Raw genomic sequence first — 22,723 nt, forward strand, 5'->3', positions numbered from 1 at the left:
GCGATAACGGTAACGAGTCTCGATCGGGAAGCTCGTCCGAAGGATTCCCGAGGACTCTCGATAACAAAACCAAATGATATTAATTCGTGAACGTTCGATCACGTTTCTCATACCGAATAATTGATATACAAATAAATGTAAGCTATTTTTCTAACGAGAAAAAAGTTTGTAAAATTATTCCTAGGAAGCGAAGAAAGATGACGCTCGTCCTTGACATTTTACCTTTGATTTTGTCTCTGGACATGCTCGCACAGTCAACCGAACTTGTCGGAGTTTCGGATAAAATCACTCTCGTACCAGGCAGCAATCCGCGAGTACCTTTTATTTTCCGCTGGCCATTCGAATCTTCTCGAAGAAGCGGAGTCTTCGAGTTCGGACATCGGAACACTGCTCCCCCACCCTGAGGTACGCGACATTTATGTTTCAACAGATTTTTTCACGAGCCAACAAATTTACATCGAAAGATAGAGATTGAAATCATTTTGGTGTCAATAATTTCGAGGATATTTGAATTTTCAACATGTCGCGCGAGACGAAATAAAATTTTGGCAGAATAACAACCGTCCTCTTTATGGCTCTATTAAAATAGAACTGCTCTGCTCTTGAAATCTTTACTCCGAAATTCATAACATCTCTACTGAGATACGTTCTGAAATCATCGTGAGTAGAGATATCGATGGGGATTAAATATCACACCGGAGTAGATATGTTAAGGAGCGGAGTTGTTATTGAGAATGGCTATCGATAGAGTTGTTAACGACTCCGCTCTTTGAGCATGTATTTAGAGGAGAACTGTGATCGAACACATCACTGAGAGTAGAATTGTTGACTTGCTGCAAGACAACTCGACTCTCACAAATCTACTAAATAACATTTCCACTCCGAAGATTTTTATTTTACGTACGAATCACGTCTCCACTCTTTAAAATTTCTAGGCGGATGACCCGGAAGATTAACGACAAAAGAGGAGACATAGGGATTTTCAAATTTGAGAGTAGAGCTGTTAGTCGTAAAGAGGACGGTCGTTATTCTGCCAAAATGTCCAATGGTAAAATAGTGTTGGCAGCGTTGAAGGGTACTACGTGCACGCATGGATGAGTACCGAAACGATAAATAATACGTACGCGCGGAGAACTTGCATCAAAAGACAATTCCCCGTGCGCGAAATACAATAAAGGATTGCAGGTGAAATTAGCCCGCGTATGTTTTTTTTCAACGCAAGAGCAAGTCATGCGAGTCCTCTTCCTCGATGACAAATCGACGGACACGAGTATTATTCGCGTACCAATTTAGAGGAAATTTTAAAAAGGCGATAGGAAATTCAAATCCCCCTCCCCGAAAGTTAAAGCAACAGTGTGATGAACTCGCATAATCATGAATAAGATTTTAACTTCCCTCTGAAAATTACGCATTTTACGATTTTACGACATTTCCAACTTCAATGAAATTTGTACCATCACGTCGTATAAATACTCGCCCGATCATAGGAGAATCATGAGATTCTCTACAGAGAGCTTCTCAAATATGCTTAAGATCAAAATTTACATGATTCAAGAAAAATTTGCATAACTGCGATAAAATAAAGATTTCGTCGAGTCTCAGACTTCCTATGTACACATAACAAACCTGAATTTTTTAAAATCACGACGAGAATGTACGGGGGGACCGAAATATCCAAACTGGAAGCAAAAGCTTCGACGAATACTCATTTGCCTTTAGTGAACAAGTCGGACCCGTGACGATAGACGAATTGTGGGCGAATTAATCGGATTAATTGAGCGTAATTTTGGAGACACCCCATAAACCGAATGTAATAATTTTCGACATATGCGCGTGTAAACGGCCAAAGATAAATGAGTGAGCGCGCGAATCGTGTAGCCTCAAAAATATGGAACGAATGAAAAAAAGCAGAATAAGCGGAAGCCTCGGCTCCGTTGGTACAATTCTATACCGGGAAATCAAGTAAAAGCATAGAGAACGACGATAAAATATTATTATTGCGCAATTGGGGAGAGAAATTCCCCCGAGAAACGTGTAATATAAATGGAAGAAAGACGATGAGTCGAGGATTATTCCTCGCATTGTTCAATCTCATTTAATAACCATCCTCCATTCTCTCAGCCTCTTTCTATTCGGGAATAATGAATAAGCAAAAATACACAAATGACTTCCTGACCGAGCGGTGACTCGATATTTTCACATTTCCCTTCAAATCAACTTTCAGGCACTAGAGTTCTTTCATTTTTTTTTATTTGTATTACCAACGAATGTGTAATGTGCATCGATGAGTAGAAAAATTTATCTGCGTACATATCGGTGCGACGGGAGGAAAACGAGACTCCTTAAGAGCGTGAACAATCGTTACGCTTATCAATTCTCACGAGAAATAGTGCTTGATTATTAAATCTTTGGTGTGTTCGAGCTCGATGTACCAGCCAAATTGATCGTAAACGTGCTCAATAATGATTTTCTTTATCAACGTTATTCCCCAAGTTCACTCACATGAAAAACACAAAAAAGCATCGCAATCGGAAATTTACGTTTGAACATATTCTATAAAACACGAATCAATTCTTTGGTTCGATAGACTCTCGCATCGGAATCGTTACGCGTGTAATTTTGAATAGAATTAACACTCGAGGTTATTTGAACGGGAAAAAATTGTTGTCTCCTTTTTTCTATCATTACGTGACTCGAGAATGTAGAACGGTCTTTGAATAAATCAACGTGCTAATTGCTTATTTATAAGGACAATTATTAAAATAAGGACCTTAATGAATTAATTTCAAACGCTCGGAAAATGTATTAGTCAACTTTCAATAAATAATTTCAAAAGCACGTTATATGGAATGAAAAGTAAACATTCATTCGCCAAATTTGTATTTTTGTATTGACGAAAGAGAGATAAAAATTTGAGCGTAACCGCGCGAGCCACCGAGGAGCCGCAAGCGAACCATCGCAATTGGTCAAATCCCGTGGAAAGGGCTCTCTCCTCGATCGGTCGTGCCTCTTATATAAACGCCCGCTTGCCTTTTTACATAAATATATAAAAATGACCACGGTCATTACTTAACACTGGACAAACGAGCGGTCACCTTGAAATGACGTCGTTTTTTTTTCTCTCCAGACAATGGTGCGATCCATATAGCAATGGTAAAGAATCACCTTTTACTCTTCGGAATCACTGATCAACACCGTCAACATTTTTTTCCCACCGAGCCTTATATTCTTTCTCAATTATATTGGTTTTCGTAACGATTTCATATTCTTATATAAAAATGTCTCCTCGGCGGTGAAGAATGTTTCACATCGGGTGTTGCATTGAAATTCTCATTATTATTCTGAACCCGGAACAGAACGATCGCGGATCGAACGGATGAAAACTGCGCGGGGGAAAAAAAATCATTGGGGAATCGCGGATGATTGAAATTTTGGAGTCAATTTTCACTGGTGCTGGTTGTCCCCACCGCGCGGAGCCGCACACGAGGCGGACCCCGGAGGCCCAAAGTATGGATAGACGTGAATTCGAAAGAGAGAGGGAGATAGACACGGGAGAGAAGTAAAGAAGCATTTCTCCACCTGTCGCTTATGTCGTACGAAATACAGTTGGTCGGTGGCGATCGTCGAATCAACTTCGAAGCAACGGAGTGAAAAAGGCGTACGGATCGTGGGCCGACCCATATAAAGAAAGATCGAGGTTATCGAGAGACAACCTCATAAAAAAAAAACCGTATAAATAACATTGAAGCGAAAGCGTAAATAGATGGAATAAAATCTTGCGCGATTAAAATCGTTGTAACGAACGACGGAAAAATAATAAAGAAAAAATGATTCGAAAACGGTAATTTGAAATCGATAAAATAACGATCGAATACGAAAAAAAGTGGTTCGAGCGTTTCGAATGAACATGAACAAAGGCTTGATAAATCGTATTGAGATCTCATTTCGTGGATGATGACTTGACCAAAGATTTATATCGAATCGCGAATCTTCGTTTATTTAATTTAATCATATCGGGGGTATCTATTTAATAAATAACTTAATTTAAATAACAAGATAAAAGTGCGAGGACGATGAGCGGGTTAAAGCGGTGCTTGATCGTAGTGGCTTACTTGGGGGTGACTGTTCTCGGGGATGACGCGATCGGTCGTGCCTCCGATACCGATCTTTTTGATGCTTCGGTCCACCGGACTCGGAGTTTGCCGCAGCAGGATGAACTCGACGACGAAAATTTCGAGCGGAATTGGACCACTATTGCCGAAGTATTGGACATTTACAGCTCGAAGAATCTCGTGTTGAATTGGAGAAAAAATGAATTCCCGATCGGCAATGAGTGCGAACGTGATATTACGGAATACGTTAGGGCCCTCAAGAATCACGAGATGTGGGCCCTCAAAGGTACGAATTTCATCCCATCGACTTTCGACGATTAATCCTTCTGCTCTTTTATTTCTCTCGAAGGGTTTGCACACCAAGGAGTTTTTACAATTAGCATATTTTAACGATTTTCCCGGTGAGAAACCGTTCCCAACGATGATTCATTTATCGTTGATGAATCTACAAGGAAATCCGAGCTCTTCTTTAAAAGGGTTAAGAGTCGACCAACCTCACTTGGAATTTTCGAAATCGAAATTCTTTGACACAGTTTGATCGATTTAAAAAAGGCTTTGTCAGCCTACGCAGAACGATGGCAAAAATCGAGTGACAGAGGCTTTTTTTAATCGGTCAAACCGTACCAAAGAATTTCGATTTCGAAATTTGCAGCTATCTCTCTCGCACTCACGGTTGCGATATAACGACTGATCCATCCTCTTAAGGTGATGGAGCAATCGCTATCTCGCCACCGTGAGTGCGAGAGAGATAGCTGCAATTTTCGAAATTGAATATGCTCGACACGGTTCGATCAACAAAAAAAAGCCCCTCTGTCAGCGTATTTTTGCCATCTTTCCGCGTCCGCTGACAGAGCCTTTTTTTGATTAGTCAAACGACAGCGGAGAATTTTCATTTCGAAAATTCGAGGTGAGGTTAGTCGACTGATCCGTGCTCTTAAGAGGATGGATCAGTCGGTATATCACAACCGTGAGTGCGAGAGAGATAGCTGCAAATTTCAAAATCGAAATTCTTTGACACAGTTTGACCGATTAAAAAAAGGCTCTATCAGTCGATTTTTGCCATCGTTCTGCGCAGGCTGACAGAGCCTTTTTTTAATCAGTGAAACCGTGTCAAAGAATTTCAATTTCAAAAATTCCAAGTGAGGTTAGTCGACTGATCCATACTCTTAACGACCGATGAATAAATGAGAGATGAAATACGGATGAGAAAACGAGAGAAACTAGTGGAAGGAATGCAAATTTGACGGACTCGTTTGTTCGGATAATATTCCATCAGAGCGGTCTAACGTCCGCATTCTTGGGGTCATTTTGTTTCACAATTTTTCGTCTCGTTTCGATCATTTGAAGGTAGGCCCGAAGCATCGTATTTTATGGGTCTCTTTTCGAGTTTCACTTTAAATTAATGTCAGAGTCATTAATTTGAAAATGTAAATAAATTTTTTCAACTCATCTTTTGGCGAATGAAATTACAAGCCATTAATTAAGGAAGTTGAGGCGCATTAGAATGAAAATGATGTCATCGTTGCTGAGAAAAATTAATAACAATTTGGGCCAAATGACACGTGATCTTATGGAAGTCAAGAAACATTCAGTGATATCTCCGTTAAAAATGATGCTAAAAATATGAAATTTTTTGGGCAACATGAGCAAGGCTTGCCGAATAATGTCAATGTTTTTCAGATTTATTAGGAGATTTGCTGAGATTATATTAATAATAATCTGTTTCCCGTGCAGTTTTTTGAGGCTAGGATCGGTTTTCGATTGAGCTTTCACCAGTTTTTCGTCTTTTTTTCCCCAACTTTTCTTTAAACATTGGGGCAACATTGGCAAACTGTAAACTGGTGGCCTTACTTTTGAAAGGTACGGATCATAACTTTTCGGCAAAAAAAATGACATTGAAATCTCGAAAACTACGAGTCGACGAGGAGGTTCACCTATTTGGGCTCCCGATCGTTCATCAGCAATAAACAAAAAAAACAAATACGTGAGAACGAAGAAAACTCGATTCATGTCGAACCCATCGTACATTAAGAGTGAAAAAATGGAACAGGTAGCAGCTGTTCGCATCGTTATATTTATTATACCAATAGAAAGTTTACTAGCGCGAGTGATGTCCATACGAACGATACGCGCGACGACGAATCGTTTCGCATTGTATTCGTTAAATATCGAACGGAAGACTTGGGAGAAAATAAAAAGGATTTTCCCTGCATGTGAAAAATGTTGTCTCAATCCGCGAGATGTTAGACTCGTACGCGCGTTAGATCGTTATTCAATTCTTTATTTGTCGTATCGACTTTCACTGGCTGCTCGGAGTTTTTCGTCTTTGGTATTTCATTCGGATTTACGGGCGAGAATCGTTTGAAAATTTCTCCTGAAAAACGAGGTAAAAAAATGTAGCGGCGTAGAAAAACTTAAAGGCGCAGAGAACTTTCTTGTAACGAATAGATCGAACGATAAACTCGAAGGAAAAAATGAATGGACGAGTGAAAATAGGGTGAGGAAGATGGAAGAGGATCATACTCGAGGATCTTTGTCGCCGGAACGCGAGTCGCTCGAACCACGATCGGCAGAAGTGTGCGCGCACTTTCACCGTCCTTAAGAAATAACCCGCGCGGCTCGCGAGTTCCTGCTCCTTCTCGTTTGTTTTGCGTAAAACGCCCGGCGCCAGCACGACCGATCTCGCGATCCTAAAATACAAGCATCCCCGCGCGGAGTCGAATCATTTTTATCATCGAAGACTTGAAAACGCAAAAAAAAAAAGTCAATAAACTTGCCCGCGGTGACGACGATACTCTCGTATTCTTTTGTTCAACCGGGACTCGAAAACCGGATGAGAATATTCGCCGATTCGAACTCTCGGCTGATGATGCTGAAATGTATGTTGCGGATGAAAGTGGGGTAAAAGAGGGTCGCTTCGTTTCGGGAGCGGTACAAACTTGTGCCTACTTTCATCCAAGAGCTACGAGGAGGTTTCACTTTTAGCGAGGATGACGCGCGGCCCGAGCATTCCCCACAGACAACACCGACACATCCAGCCGGGTTTCACATGCTTTTTTATGATTTTCATTTTACGCCGCTAACGAGAGTCAACAATGAATCTCTTCTCATGTTTTATTATATACGTTTTTGTACGAGTTAGTTTTAGATGCGGCGAGACATGAAATTTCTAGACGTCCTTGCCGGAAAGGAACGGCAACGAATTCTCCCACGTCTCGATTGTCTGGCCGGGTCAGTGCCATTTTCACCGAGGTTCTCACGCTCGTATTAGAGGAAAATAAATTTCAAGTTCGTTCCGAAAATCCTCGCGGTGAATGTTGGATGAAAAAATAACGATTTTTCCTCGCGGCGACGTTCACTGTTTAGTATCTCAAAAAATCTGCTTCTTACTCGCTCGCTCTTTCATCACGGAACCGCCTTTTTCACCGGTTATAATGAGAGGAAAAAATGCAATAAAAATGTATTTTTAGCGGACGTCGTCCTGGTTGAGCAATCGAAAGGGACGAGATGAAATTTCAGGAGAAAAAGAAGAGGAACCGTCGGAGACCAGCGTCGACCCGTCTAGAAAGTTTGGCCTCGGTCGCCTTCTCTCTGCTCCTCTCTCGTTTATTTCCCCCATTTACGCATTTTTCTCCTCTCGCCCGCAGACCTCCATCGAAGCTCGAAGCAAGCGGAACAACGTTGCCTCCTCGTTTGTCAATTTTTTCATCTTCTTTCGTCCGAATTTTGTTCAAATGCTCGACGAGAGCGTCCTTAAAAATGTCACTTTTCTTTTCGCAACGTTTATCTTCAAGTCTCAAGGAATCAGCGCGATCATTCTGTGATCACCGACGCTGTATTTAAAGGCTGCATATATGCACGCGATGTGGATGCATGCGCTCGACAAGATGAATCACCGTGCGACTGGACGATAAATCATCATTTATCGCACGATTTCATTACTCGGCGTTCAACGTCCCGAGCAATTTAATAGCGAAGCGAAACCAAGAACAATTCGCCGTGCATTTAAGCGAGTGTCGTATTATTTACACTTGTGAATGAAGCCCGAGGGAAATGAACGTGGCTTTGCAACCGCAGAGGCAGCTTGTATTTAACGACGATGAAAATAAAGGCTTCGAGTAAAGTGAATCATTGCAGTTCTCCAAAGTACTGCATTTGGAAATTCTAATCGACTGCGATCTTCCGTCGGAACAACAACGCGATAATTCTTCCTGCTTTGACAGGCGTTGATCACGAGCATTTAAATCGCGGATCAACGATTTCCACGCTGGTTATTGCTCGATTCGAATCCCGGTCGCTTGACGCGCGAGCCTCTGGAAAAATGTTGGAATAACAGTCGCGATCGAGCAGTGAAATTGTTATGCTCGATTGTGTCTATCGACGGTTACGGGGTCATCGTCGTCGTAGCGCTGTATCGGTGACGTTAGAAAGTCGAAACACGAGTTATATGGAAAGCGAAAGGTTTCTGGTGTCTCCTTAAAGCTATGATAATGGGAATATCACGCGTGTTTCTACCCACGTATGCACACCTGGATTAATTAATATACGCGCGCGCGCCACCTCGAGCCGCAGACTCTTCGCCGAAATTCGATAAAGTTACGCGTGCGTGCGCGCGAGTGCGCGCGCCGCGCAATTTGCAATCTCGCGTGGAAGAGAGGCGCAGAAATTGCGGCAATTATCGGGAAAATTGCATAATTTGGGCTCCTTGGGATTTTTCGAAGCCATTAGGAATTATTACGGTTCGATGCAAAACGATGAGAAAGACATGAGCGAGTCGGTGAAACGAGGGAAAGAGTTCAGTTACGTGTATATCCTGCGAAGGGGAAAGACACTCGATGTGGTCAGCCCGGTTCTCTGCGTGCATGTATATGAATAAATATGTACATGCGGTGCATATACGTACTCTTTCATACGAATATATAAAATCGGCTTTCGCGGAAGTAAATAATTCTCCGCTTATTGGCACGACGTGATTCGCGATACTTCATAATCGGCGCAGCGACTCTTCCCCATTCGTCATTGTTCTTGTCGAACGGAGAGAAGATCGCGATTGAAAAAAAGTCAAATTTGTGGGCGAACATCCGTTTCCGGATAAACGAAAACTCTCCTGGGACCGTGAGACGAGCAGCAAGACCACCGGACGGAGGGAGATGCCGAACGACACCGACTTCGTGTCTATATAGCGAGCGAGAAAGTTGTTATTTTTCGATGTACAGCACTATTTTCCTCGCGCGATGCTTCTGCGCTCGCTTAGCCGCGCGTACTCGCGACACAATTTCTCGGAGAAGGACTTTTGCTCTCATCCGGGCATGTGCAATAACGGTAGGCACCGTAAAAAACTTGATGGAGGTATACAGGGCCGCCCAAAAGTTAGTCAAGGGTTGGACGAAGCGAAAAAAGTGACTTTTACGGTCGCTGAAAACGGTGTTTCTACGATTATCTCGAGACTGCGGTATACATTACGTATATAATGTCAGGTACAACACATGGGAATCGATACGCGAAAGAATTACATGTACCCGTGCGAGACGGTAAATACATTGATTTTCTCCGCTACACGAAGGTAGAAAGTGTACTTTTCTTCTTGTTGCTCTCCTCGCGATCCCTATTACGTAATATGCCTCCCCATAAAAATGCCTCATCGGATAAAAACCCGTTTTTTCGGTCGTTTTGTCTTCGGAACTATAGGCGTGTGGACCGCTTGCGCGTATCGCGATTCAATTTAATCCTACCCATCTATACCTATGCATATTTATTCGGAGCTTTAAATTGCGGATTGTATTACGTTGGCGCCGCACGACCGAAAGTCGAGCAGCATTCTTGCGTAATACACACTCGTGCGTTATGTCATTCTCGTACGTTCCTATTGTGCATCCGGTATATATACGTTCAATCCAAACGAAAACAACCCACCAACTATCTTCAAATCCATTATTTTTACACATCGTCGCATGAAGGATTATATAAAATCGAGTCTCTCCGTATGTTCGTTATTAGTTTGACCGATTAAGGCTCTGGCAGCCCACGCACGGCGATGGCAAAAGCGGGCTGACATTTTTATTATTTCGATCGAACGAGCGGCGTGGAAAAATTTCACTTTCAAAATTTGCAGCCATCTCTCTCGCGCTCACGGTTAATCGAAAAAACTTGCGAATAATTTCTGACCTTGTGGAATAATAAAACGGAGGTCAAATAATGGAGGACAATGAGAAAAAAGTTATTACCCCACGCCCAGACGAGCTTTCGATGACCTTGAGACAGAAAATCGACGATAACTGCGAAAAGAAATGGAGCAGCGAGCAAAAGATCGCGTAATTCGCAGAAATAATAAAATTCTCGTAAGACCGGCCCGGGGAAATTGAAACGATCATTGTGAAAGAGTATGTAATTTCAGGTAGTTTCGTTCGGCATGAGAAAAAAAAATGCGTCACGAGACGAGAGCAATGGATAATATCGACGACGTTTGTTCGAGAAAAAGATACGGAATTTCGAGAAGAACGATCGCCCATCCAAAACCCGTATTCTCGTATGGTCATGCTCACTTTTAGACCCGTGCCTCCAAGATCTCTGCAAAATTTATCAGCGAGACTACGCGGAACGGAACGAACCGGAACGAGTTGATCTCAACGCGGCCAAATAAAATCCGGGACATTTCTTTGAATAACGAATTTGAAAGAGATTCGAATTCCTTTCGCTATTGCCATCATCGTCGATCGGCGTTGTTGCCGTTTTTTTCTCACCGATCACGGTACCGGACTGTTCGAACAGAGGAAAAATCGAAGTGCGCGGTCGCTCGCAATTCGATGTGCAATAGTCCTCGAGAATTTCATACAGGTATATACAGCGAAGGTATAGCCGAGTAAAGGACTGCGACATAGAAACCTCGGCAGTGAACGTATTAAGTCCGAGGACGCAATTTTATCGGGAGAGATCGGAAACCGGTTGACTCAGCGCCACACTGGGCTTCGAACTTTCGGAAGGTCGCTAAATTTCATTGATCAATGAAAGTTCAAAGTTTAATTTAGCACGGAGTGTTAGCAGCGGTGAAATTTCGTTGTTTCCTTGAAAATGAATCAGCTCGCTTTCGTTGACTCGGCTATTCTCACATCGCGATTTGAACTTGACTCGAAAACCCGAATGAATACGTGCGAGAAAGGTTCTTCCTTTCTGTCGTTTCTCATTCTTCGCGTACACGTTCGATCTCATTCAATCGTGGTCGCGTGTTTGTTTCGAATACTAAACATCCAGCAGGCGACGAGTCACCTCTTGCATCAAATGAGTACGCGATTGAAATTCCATTTTTTCCATTGTTGTGAGAATCCTTTTTTTCTTATCCGGGCGACATTGATCAGTCATTGTACAATAATTCGTGGGAATAATTCGTTGCTATTTTCTCGTCTATTTGAAATTTTTTAAATAAAATAAAACTGGAGATTGAGAGAGGAATTTCTGGTCAAGTGCTGGAAGTCATTGCGTGTCATTTGGTGGGGCAAATTTGAGGTTGCCGTTGAATAATCGACGGGAATTTGAGAATTTCATCCGAACGCTCGAGAGTTTATAGTTGGTCCGTAAATCCAAACCTTTCTCCGGAATCTACAGAAAACGTGACGTCGGATTAAAATCGTGCAATTTAACCTCCCGGCAAGGTGGGGAAAACACGTAACCGAGCGATTATAAAAGACTCGCGGAGATCGAGTTGGGAAAAAAGGAGAAAAAATCCCCCGCAGCGTCTGGAAAGAAAACGCAACCCCGCCGGCCGCAACTCCTCTCTCCATCGTGCCGCGAGATGATTAGATAATGTCGTTACTTTACTTCCCGAATAGAAAGTCTTACTTCATCGGAGATACAGCGAGCCCGTGGTACAACGTGTGTCCCAGAAGCCGGAGTTGAAACTCGGTTAATCCATTTTCCACTTGGAGGGGCGGGAGGATCATTCGAACGAGGAAAAAGATCTAACGCTCAAGCGGATCTTTACGGAATTCTTACTTTCGTCGTAACTCGATTATTAGGACAAACGCCCATGAGACAATCTCTTCTCCGAAGGAACGTTTGTTGCTCGCCTTTTGGGATACCCACAAGCAGCGAGAAAGAGACGCGAACCCGCGGCTTGAAAAAACCGGTCGAACAGGTTGGCGAGGGGTATATGAATACTCGATCGATAGCCGAGCCGTCGCGATCCGCTTTCTTCGGTTTTATTTCTCGTGACTGTACACGTACGCGTACTAAACCGAGGCCCGCAAAACACTCGAGTAATGTCGCGAGGTCGATGTCTCGTTACCCCGGAACAATCATGCCCTCGCCTCCGAGCGGATATGCGAGGAGCTCGAAATTATTCCGGGCCCGAAAATTAAAACCAAAATATTCATTGATATTGTATTTTCTTCTAACGTTTGGAAAATAGTGGGAATTCATATATTTTTAGAGAACGATTCAAATTCGGGAATGGCAGGGTGTCAATTCTACATCGGGCAACTCGACATTATTGTGTCATCTCTCCGGTCAATCTTTCCATCGTTGAAACTGTCCAAGTGTAGCAAGTATACACAAGCGCTTCAACCCTCCATCGGGGTGAATCCCGATTCTCGCAACTCGAAATTTACTTGACTGTTGTGTATGTGCTCGTATTTTTCATTGACTGTACTTTTCGCACAGAACCATCATTTGTACTGGAAAAAAATCTCTAAAACGTGTCGACTTTCCACATGTACCAGCTGCCCGCTTCGTCAGCTCTCAAGTTTATGGACGAATTTTTATTCGAATCATTTCCTTTATGATTTTGTCATTTAAGGATATATTGCACAGGCGATACAATGTTGCCATGCTAAACCATGTTAAAAACTTAAAAAAAATTCAAAATGATCAGAATTTTATAAAATTTGGTGAACATATTCTTAAGTGCCAAATCTGACAATACAAATTTTTTAAGATTTTTCTTCTGTACAGTTATCGAGTAATTGATCACTAAAGTTCACGTGTATAAGCATAGCGTTTCCATATATATAGGTATACATTCCGGGCATAAGAAATCTGCTTTAATGCGTAATTACTTGATAACTAAACAGAAGAAAATTTTGAAAAAATTTGTGTTTTCGCACTTGATGTTGAAGAACATTATCACCAAATTTGATCAATTTCTAATTATTTCGACTTTTGTATCATTCACCCTTAATACACGAGCAAATATTCATGACAATCATAATAGTCTTTTGAAATGATAATTTTTCATTAGGTAACGATAAGCATTCTAACTTTATAACTTATTAGCTTCTCGAAACAATCTGAAAAAAAAAATCCATCTCGCTATTCTTGGTATATGTTTATTTAGGGTGCTTAAAAAAACGCTTTTTTCCAAAGCCTTCGGAAAGAAAATTGAAGGCTATTCACTCACATTTTGAAGGCATTACTCTGCTTCGATCTACAGATTGATTCTAGTAGATTTTTCATTTTTGCCACTGTCCTTTGCCACCATGGTTTGATTGGACTTGTTGGAACTTTTTTCGGTTCGGGTCTATTGGGTTTATTAGGATTTTTTTGCGGTTGTCGGGCTTTTTGGGATTTTCTTGTCATGAATATTTGCTCGTAGCATTATTAAATGACAAAATCATACAGGAAATATGATTCGATTAGAAATTTGTCGATAACCTTGAGAGCTGACGAAGCGGACAGTACATGTGGAAAGTCGACGCGTCTTAAAGATTTTCTTCCAGTACGAACGGTTCCGTGCAAAAAGTGTATGGTCAATGAAAAATACGAGCACATATAACGCAGTCAAAGAAATTTCCGGTTGCAACAATCGGGACTCGACCCGATGGAGAGTAGTTGACGCGCTCGTACACTCCCCACGATGTAAAGTTGACATCCTGCCGTGGGAATCAACGATATCGCATTTATCGCGGAATGTTTTGATTAATCGGGAGTTATAAGAGTGGACTCGTGAGGAGAACGGTGAGCTGTTTTTGGTTAAACGTTCGCCCCGTCTAAGAAACATATCCTATTTGAATCACAGCCTCGTTCTCGCTCAACTGGGAGAGCGCCTCTCGCGGGCCGCGGGAAACTCAACCGCGCGTTTTACGCTCGCGGTCGTGAACCAAACGAGAATGAAAAAAGTGATTTTTTTAATTTTCCATAGCCGACGATTCATCGGGACGGTACACGAACGGATTCTATTGGGGAAATTCGTTCTTCACGGGATCGGCAACCGAGTGCTCGTACATCGGTCATGACTTCCAAAAAAAGAAGACGAAATACCCAACGAAGCCTTCGGTCGTGGGTTCCTCGACTATCCACGGAGCCACGGAGTTGAACGGCCAACCAAAAAATGCATCGCGACTCGAAGAACCCTCGATCATGCCCAATGTCCTTGACCAACCTCCCTACGACCTTGGTTTCTTCATGATGAAAATTTTGATAAACGATACTTTCACACCGACCGTAAGTTTTAAGGCCGATATACGCACCGCTCTCTCGGTATGTCGTCGTTAAAAACTCATACAATCTTGCGCCAAATATTTTCCAGACGAGGCTCATTCACTTGGGAGTTTGTCTACCTTTTTCCTGCACCGCCAGTGACGTCGCTATTATTGCTAAACTCTCCGCCAGTGAACGAGCAGCCAAAAATTCGATTATACAAAAAGTTCGGGATCAACGAAATTACTACGACATTTATGCCGATCCGATTTTTTGGATTTTGATGTGAGTGTTTTTCCATTCTAAATTCTAGTGAATTCAAGCAGTTTTTTCTTCTTTCATTTTTCATTGTTGGACCCTTCCGATTTTCAGAGGCTCCAGCCTTTCCGCCGTATTCTTCATGATAATCGGGACATCTTACGATTTTTACCTATCGATGAGACTCGCGAAAAAGCGAAGCATGACTTACGACTTGGAGAAACACGCCAAGCTTGAGCAAACCGTTAAAGGCCATCATAAATTACCAAACGGTGAGCGATTTCTTGTATCCTCCATCAGCGATATACGCCTTGCTTTCTTCATCTCGTTCATCTACACTTCTTTCGTAATATTTCCCAAGAGTAACCCACTCGTTACGACGACCCTCTATTATTCCAATAGTCTTTTCAATTACTCTGGGTTTATTGAACAATTTTCATTGTAAATCCATAACCTTTGCGATCGATGAAAAGGTTCGAGTCCAAAATAATCGAACCGATCGGCAAAAACCTTCAGCCTCGAGCCCAGCCCGCGAGCGGTTTTTCTTTCATCAATTTTTAAATGAAAAATATGAAATTTCTATAAGCTATTGAATGCGAAATATTTGAAATTTTCTTCTGTTCGACCGTCGCTGACGAACCGTGACGGATCACACGGACCGTGCCGCAGAGTCAGTGACAAAATATTATTGTTGTATTCCATAGAGTTTGAAGGTAAGGTATACCTTCCTGTTCCAGTGGCAGAAAATAGTATCACCGTCACTCCAATCGTTAACAACAACAATGACCACGAAAACAGTCCGTCGCGGTCTCCACCCACGCCGGACCTTCAACCCGATCTCAGTGAGTTTATTGTCACTCGAAAGATTCAATCCTTGTTTTGCTATGGTGCACAAACTTTTCGTTGATCCGATTTTCAGACGTATTCGAGGAGCTGCTACTGTCATTTTCGGTGCGAATAAACATGGGAGTAATTTGTGATCCTGCGGTAGGTCGGGACACGATAAGCACGATCCACGGTCTCCGAGCCATATCAATGGCATGGGTAATCCTCGGTCACACGTGTATAGTACTCTTCAACTATTCGGACAATCCGGAATACCGAAAAGTCGTAGAGAAAAAATTTCTCTTCCAGACCGTTACGAACGGAGCTTTCAGCGTCGACACATTTTTCTTTATGGGGGGTTTGCTCGTCAGTTTTCTTTACTTCCGAACGAACGCGATGGGCGATCTCAACAAATTGACTCAAGGCACGCGAGGCTTCGTCGCCGGTTGTCTCAAATTCATCGGTTTCTTGGTTTATCGATTCTGCAGATTGACCACACCGTATCTCTTCGTCCTCGGGGTTGTTCAAGTCTCGATGAAATGGTTCCATGCCAATTCGGTGTTCGAGCCACCCACCGCCGATCATGAAAATTGTCCCAATTATTGGTGGCGCAATGTCCTCTACATCAACACTCTTTTCCCTGTCGATCAAATGGTAAAAAACTACTGAATATAATCGACTCGTAACAACGAAAAAAAAAGCCAATACCAATGGAATTGTGCTTGAAATTACAGTGTATGCTGTGGAGCTGGTACGTCGCGGATGACACACAATTTTACGTAATTGGAGCTGTAATATTGATCGTAGCTACCAATCACTTGAAATTCGCAGCTTTCTCGGTCGTAACGTTGCTCATTAGTTCCTGGTTAACGACCGGTTACATCGCTCTGATAAATAATCATATGCCCAGTTCCGACGATCCTCTCGCACTTTTCGACAAAATTTACGACAAACCGTGGACCAGACTGGGACCTTATCTCATTGGGATGTCCGTCGGTTATTACCTATTCAAGACTGATTGCAAAGTCAAAATGTCTAAGGTGAATCATTGTAAATTTCTTATACCTTTTAGTTTCTTAAAATAATGTTCCGTCGACGAATCGGCTCGACGACGATGATAACTCCTCATGATTTTCCACTTTTTTTTTTTTTTTCTATTCGTAAGGTAATTTTTATTTCAGACTACCGTCGTGATTGGCTGGCTCTTGTCTTCCGCTTGTCTCTTGAGTCTACTTTATGGCCTTTATGAGGCTGAACTTTCTCCGGTAACCGCCGCTGCTTATTCTTCTCTGAGCCACAGCGCTTGGGCACTCGGTTTGGCATGGATCGTCATAGCGTGCAGTACCGGTTACGGAGGTAAATTTTATTCGCCGAATAAAATGATGATTCATACTCTCGGCCTCTCTCCGTCGTTAGCTCCATTTTTTTCATTTTCTCCTTGCTTCTCTGAAATATCCAAAAAATTGGCCGTTTATACGTAAAAATGTGGTTTCACCATTGAAATATCTTTTTGGCTGTTCCAGGCTGGGTCAACGATATTCTCTCGGCTCCGATATTGTATCCGTTCAGCAGAGTGACCTATTGCGCGTACTTGGTGCATCCAATGGTGATTCGACTGACGGCGATGAATCTCGACTCGCCGTTTCATTTAGGAAAAGATACGGTAGTGATAGCGTTTTTCGGGCAGGTCATACTCTCGTACATTCTCTCGTTCATCGTGTCAGTTTCGTTCGAGGCACCGTTCGTCAGTATGCTCAAAATTTTATCGCCCAAAAAGAGGAAACGAATTCAGTGATACGATCGAAGCGAAAATAATTATTGACGCACAGCTGATTTAAATACTTTAGTACAATAAGAACGAACCAACAACACTGAAAAATCACAAAAACAAAAAATATGTACCTTAGGCTAACCAACGAATTATTTATAAATTTGACACACTCGACAGTGCGCGACGAATACGTCCATTATTTTTTACGCTCTTTTTAAATATAAACTAAATTATTTCTTTTCTTCGTAATTTCAATTTTCAATATTTAATTATTTTTACAAGACTCCTTTTTTATTTCCAATTTTTTTTTTTTTTTTACTCTATGACGATGAAAACAGATACTACTTGATGATTTTTCTAAATTATATCATTATCGGCAATTAAATCTTGAGGACAATGTAGTATAGAAATCATGAAAAAAGGAAACGAATATTTTAAAAAAAAAAAGGAAGAAGAATTCCGGTAAAAATGGATTTATTTACAAGAACATAAAAGCATTGTGCCGGTGAAGCTCTTCGCATTGGGTTGGCGGATTTAAATTGTGGTACCAGCCGGATGTTGCTTGGTGAAAAGTTCATACCCACCGGACAATGTACAAAAAATAAAAAATCAGTCGACGAGAAACGAGGGAAAATGAAGATTTTTTTACCTTTCAAGGTTGACACAGGTGTCGAGAAACAAAATGTAAGTCTATGTGAAAATGAGAACTAAGAAGCTCCTTCGGTGGTAACCTCGGTTTCTTGGTCGACGTGGTACGGACCTTGAAGAACGAATTTTTTCAACTTGTCAAGGCTCTCGGGGTCGAAAACTTCGGAATCGGAGTCGACGAGATTCTTCACGATTTGGTACTTGAGATCTTTGCAATTCTTGAAAGTTTCAGCTCCCCGATCGAGTAAGAATTCAAGCAGACCAGGGAAATTCGCGATGTATTCTTGGCCCCAATTTTGTGACGAAAGGGTGGCTAAAATAAGTAAGCTCGATTGTCGGATATCAGCAAACGGTTGTTTCGAAAGAGTGACAACAACTCCAAGAGGATTATCCGCTAGACGATCGAACCAGGATTTCGTTAGAGTCAATGTTCTGTTGTCCTGATCTTGTTTATCAAGATGTAAAATTAGTGCAAGATTTTCGAGTCCCCGCAAACGGAGCTCGTTGGGTGAATTCCGTATGATTTCGCTGATTTTGAGGAGAGCGCAAGGCATAGAGTCACCGAGCATTTGAAGAGCGTATTTCCCTTGAACGCTGGAAGCCACGTGACCCAGAGTATCAAGAGCATTGCCGAGAAGACTCGTGTCTTCGGCCTGGATCAGCTCGAAAAGGGACGTTATCACAACAGGGTATTTTGAGAAGATCTCGTCGGGTCTGCGGCGCGCTACGCTACCGAAAAACTTCATGAGACCAGGAATGAAGAGACCCGAAAGCGGATCTTCCCCCGCACGAGCGATTTTGTCCGCCAATCTTTTGAGAACCTTTTGCTCTTGCAGGTAATCGAGTCCATGATCGCTCTCCGCCAAATCTGACATTGCTTCTAGAGCGTTCAACTGCAAAAGTATATCGTCGTTGTCCAGAACGTTGATCAAACCATGAAGAAAACCAGAGTTTGCGCTCGCCTCCAAGCCTTCTTCCGAGTTCTTGGCTATTGCAACTACAACCTCGTAAACTCTGAAGCTCGTCGCATCGTTTTTGGCTAGAAGTTTGGCTATTGTCCTCAAGGATTCTCCTGAGTAAAGAATCCTCGCCCCTTGGATTTCAGAACCAATTTTCTTTGCGATCCCCATAGCTAGATTCGCTACACCCAGATCCTCGTCTCCAATTCTCTCTAATGTCGATCGCAATAGATCCCCGTCGTGTAACAACTGTTCTAATATTTCAGGACTTCCAGCAGCTTCCCTTTCCAGCTCTTTCAACGCCAGAGCTCTTGCCGCGGATTCACTGTGTTTAATGAAAAGACGTAATTCCGATGGATAGCGTCTGTGTACCTCTCCAGGCTCTAAACCCTCCATAAGAATCTTTAAGATGTTACATATCTCTTCGATCGATTTCCTGTCAATATTAATCGATTAATTGGAGCATAAGTATTTAATGCCAGAGTTTGCATCAATTTTGGTTGTAAGTGATACAGCCTTTGAATCTTTGTACTTTCACTTGAAAAAAAACCAGTAGAAAAAATCCAATCTTTAGGCTCGAATTAAGATCATCTTGGAAGTTATTATTGCATATAAAAAACAATTGTCATCGATAGATGGATGAATTTTACGAGTAAACAAAAGAATTATGACAGTATCATCTAAATTTCTATCAATAGTATTTCCCTTGTTTCATTTCATTCGTTGAGCTTAGAGCTATAAAATTTTCAAGAAGAAATTTACAAAAATTAAAAAAACCGGCAAGTAGATATCGAGATTTAGCTTTGTCATCAACGAACCTGTCATTTGAGGTTAACTGCGAGAATAATCCAGAAAAATTAAGATTCCGACTGATTTCTTTGAGATCCTGCCGTGTCAAACTCTGCAATTTTATACTCATTTCTGCGAGAATTTCTCTTCTAGCCTCGTCATCATTCAATTCGGTTACACGAAGTATTTTATTGATAAACCACTCTGTCATTATGAAAATTCGAAATCGTACTCGCACAAAAAGAGATTGACAAAGATATGAGGCAGGATGATGAGGTGGTTGTAGCTTTGTGGCTGCTGAAACGGTCGCCGCGAACTAAATAATAACAATGTATGATCTAAAATACCTACGGAGCTGCTATCAGGTCAATCAGAGAATAGAAAAATTAACAGTATTATACTTATATTCATAAATATTTACCCGCTCTCGACGTTCCAAATCCGATGCCCTATACTACTATAACAAACGATTATCAAGCAATTTGAAAAAAGTCTACATATTTATTTTTATGTAAAAGCTAACTCAGGGGATAATCTTTTTAATTCCTTTTTAAACTCTGATCAACTGATGATAACTTCGCAACCTACAACTGAGGTTAGTGGTGCCATCTGTTGGGGTATCACCGACGCTTTGACCACTGAGTGAACACTCAGCCATTGCATTTATAACCGCTTACAGCGCGGTACGGCGGCGATTTTGTTGTCATTTCCTGCTGTGGCTACCCTGGAGTGTGATCTGTGCACGATAGAATTCGATATCGACCACATATCGACAGACGAAACACTCGTAGTGACTATGTTTACCGACAATAGAATTGTCGCGCTGGTCGATATCGAATTCGTCCGAAATCTTGGTATTGACCAGAAAAAAATATCCTATTTTGGGAAAATAGCAAATAAGAATCAAATGGATCTTCTTTTCGGCAAATTACATTCGGCGATGTAATGATCCACCAGGACGTTGTTGCAAAATAGGTGAGGCCGGTGAAGGACGTAATTTCACTCAGAAATAGCGGTACTTGAAAAAAGAGCGCTCATTCAACCCGATTGTGAACAGAACTGCTCTCGCGAAAAGACTCGAAAAATATGATTGTAAATCGAAATTCGTTTGATTTCAAGTTTTTTTCAACCTGAGTGAATTTTTCTTTGATTTAATACCTAGTTATAGATTCTACAAACTTTCAGTATTGCATCCGATATTAAATCCTAGAATAATAACCTGTGAATTGTTTATAAAAATTTTCATAGAATATGGAGAAAATTAAGATATGTGACGCACCTTTATAAAAAAAATCCATCGAACGAATCCATATCCACGATATTTGTATACACCCGCGGTAGAAAGTAAAAAAATAAATAAATTTTCAAAGTCATATGATAAACTCGAACACCTACGGAGAACCGAAGAAAAATTCGTCAAAATTTTACAAAATGATCAGTTCCTCTGAATTTCACGGTAAAAATATAGTAGCCGATAAGTTAAGGGAGAACATATATCGATTGTCCCTGATAAAGGCGTGGCTCGTATTTTTTCTTGAGCACTTTTTCGGCCGTTTTCTGGGGCGGCGTTAGTTTATAGCCGAGGGATTGAGCGGATAAGCGAAGAAGGAGCGCGCACGTAACCGCGAAAGCCCGTGACAAGTCACCTTATTATCGTATATATATGATAAAATAATACTGGTACACACGCACATATGCGTAGGCGTACTTACCTCTTGCCTCGAGTCACTACCGCGATTCTAGATATACATGTACATATAGAAATTGGGATATTATCTATAAGTTCAACGACCCAATATGGGTCGGTGGGTCGTTGTTGGGATGGAATAAGAACTCAACACGCATGCAGGAACGCTAGTCTACGCTGCTTCCAAAAAACGTATTGCGTGTATTCCCATAGAAAAGCCGCAAGTGCGGTGTTTTATCAAAACGTTCGCTGACCATCGCTGACTGTCTGCTATTTGCGGGGGGATGCTACAAACGAAGAAGAACAAATCCAAAGGATGATGTACGGATATAAAAGTGGGACAGAGAAGAAGAATGAGAAATGAAATGAAAAGGGAGATATCGGAGAAAGGAGACGCGTTGAAATTGGGGGAAAAAGTACAAATGAACGTCGCACGATCGCGCCACTGTACCAGGGACGTGCCATACGTGTCTAAACGTTCAATGGTCATGGCGGTTTCGTTCCTGTGGCCAAATAAAAAGAAAGGGATAGAGAATAAAAAAGAGAGAAGGAGGGAGGAGAAGATTGGACAGCGAGGCAACAAGAGAAAGTTGGTGAACTCGTTGTCGAGAGAACGGCCCAGCTTTTTGGACGGCACAGGTTCAACGCCCTCGCCGGATGACCCTTCGTCGATGCAGCTTTACCAACGAAAAACGACGAAGAGGGAAAAAAAAAGGAAAGAAAAAAAGAATGAAGAACATCGAGGAGGGCAAGACGACGACGAAAACAAGTTGAGAGGAGGGAGAATGGGAGGGGTTTGAGCGTTTGAGCGAGCGAAGGTAGGGAAGCGAGGGGCGGAGAAGCGGGGACCGAAGAAATGAACCCGCAGGGTAACGTGTACGGAGATTCCAGCACGAAAAAAAAAGCCCTTACCCGAAAATCAATGTTTCATTGGACCAACGTGGATACATCGTTCATTGCGTTTGAACGCGTGGAATTTCGGCAGTCCGCGAGAATTCCATGGATATGTTCCTTCGAATCACCAAAAGACCGCGACTTTATCTTCAACGTCTTCCCATCATATTTGTTTTTTATCCAACTAGCATGGAAGCCACACAAAGTCGATGTATCCTGCATTGACCATCAACAAACCGGATGAAAATTTTCATTCTCCCGAACATCCACGATCCGATATTAATAAAACTGAGAAGTTTCCAAGGCAGTAGATTCGGTAAAAAAAATACAAACACACAGGCTTTTTTTTTTAAATAACTGACTTTTTATTCAT

The 22,723-nt window shown here is 41.8% G+C and overlaps 2 protein-coding genes across 3 annotated transcripts; one reads left to right on the forward strand and one right to left on the reverse strand.

The window, feature by feature from the left end:
• The first annotated feature begins 3,620 nt into the window (after positions 1 to 3,620).
• On the forward strand, positions 3,621 to 17,661 carry LOC122411708 (O-acyltransferase like protein-like). Of its 2 annotated transcripts, none has more exons than XM_043420715.1 (9): positions 3,621 to 4,398; positions 14,242 to 14,543; positions 14,629 to 14,804; positions 14,892 to 15,049; positions 15,482 to 15,619; positions 15,697 to 16,256; positions 16,337 to 16,642; positions 16,784 to 16,958; positions 17,126 to 17,661. In XM_043420715.1, exons 1-9 carry the CDS (start codon positions 4,074 to 4,076, stop codon positions 17,395 to 17,397), a joined length of 2,412 nt encoding a protein of 803 aa, XP_043276650.1. In that variant the 5' UTR covers positions 3,621 to 4,073; the 3' UTR covers positions 17,398 to 17,661. The 2 variants fall into 2 exon arrangements, with proteins under 2 accessions (XP_043276650.1, XP_043276651.1); XM_043420716.1 differs by having other exon boundaries at positions 15,515 to 15,619.
• Positions 17,662 to 17,830: 169 nt separating this feature from the next.
• On the reverse strand, positions 17,831 to 20,065 carry LOC122411711 (26S proteasome non-ATPase regulatory subunit 5). The gene is made up of 2 exons (XM_043420721.1): positions 19,799 to 20,065; positions 17,831 to 19,416 (listed from the first exon to the last, which is right to left on the reverse strand). The coding sequence occupies exons 1-2, from the start codon at positions 19,978 to 19,980 to the stop codon at positions 18,081 to 18,083; spliced, it is 1,518 nt and encodes a 505-aa protein (XP_043276656.1). The 5' UTR covers positions 19,981 to 20,065; the 3' UTR covers positions 17,831 to 18,080.
• Positions 20,066 to 22,723: the final 2,658 nt, after the last annotated feature.

This window comes from Venturia canescens, chromosome 5 (assembly GCF_019457755.1).
Source record: "Venturia canescens isolate UGA chromosome 5, ASM1945775v1, whole genome shotgun sequence".
Taxonomy (NCBI): domain Eukaryota; kingdom Metazoa; phylum Arthropoda; class Insecta; order Hymenoptera; family Ichneumonidae; genus Venturia; species Venturia canescens.

Bases quoted from the DNA above. Each gene is read 5' to 3' on its own strand.
- LOC122411708 (XM_043420715.1), top strand. From the start codon at position 4,074: ATGAGCGGGTTAAAGCGGTGCTTGATCGTAGTGGCTTACTTGGGGGTG. The intron at 14,805-14,891 runs GTGAGTGTTTTT...TCCGATTTTCAG, and splicing joins CCGATTTTTTGGATTTTGAT to AGGCTCCAGCCTTTCCGCCG. The intron at 16,959-17,125 runs GTAAATTTTATT...TGGCTGTTCCAG, and splicing joins GTGCAGTACCGGTTACGGAG to GCTGGGTCAACGATATTCTC.
- LOC122411711 (XM_043420721.1), bottom strand. From the start codon at position 19,980: ATGACAGAGTGGTTTATCAATAAAATACTTCGTGTAACCGAATTGAAT. The intron at 19,417-19,798 runs GTTCGTTGATGA...TAATATTGACAG, and splicing joins CAGTTAACCTCAAATGACAG to GAAATCGATCGAAGAGATAT.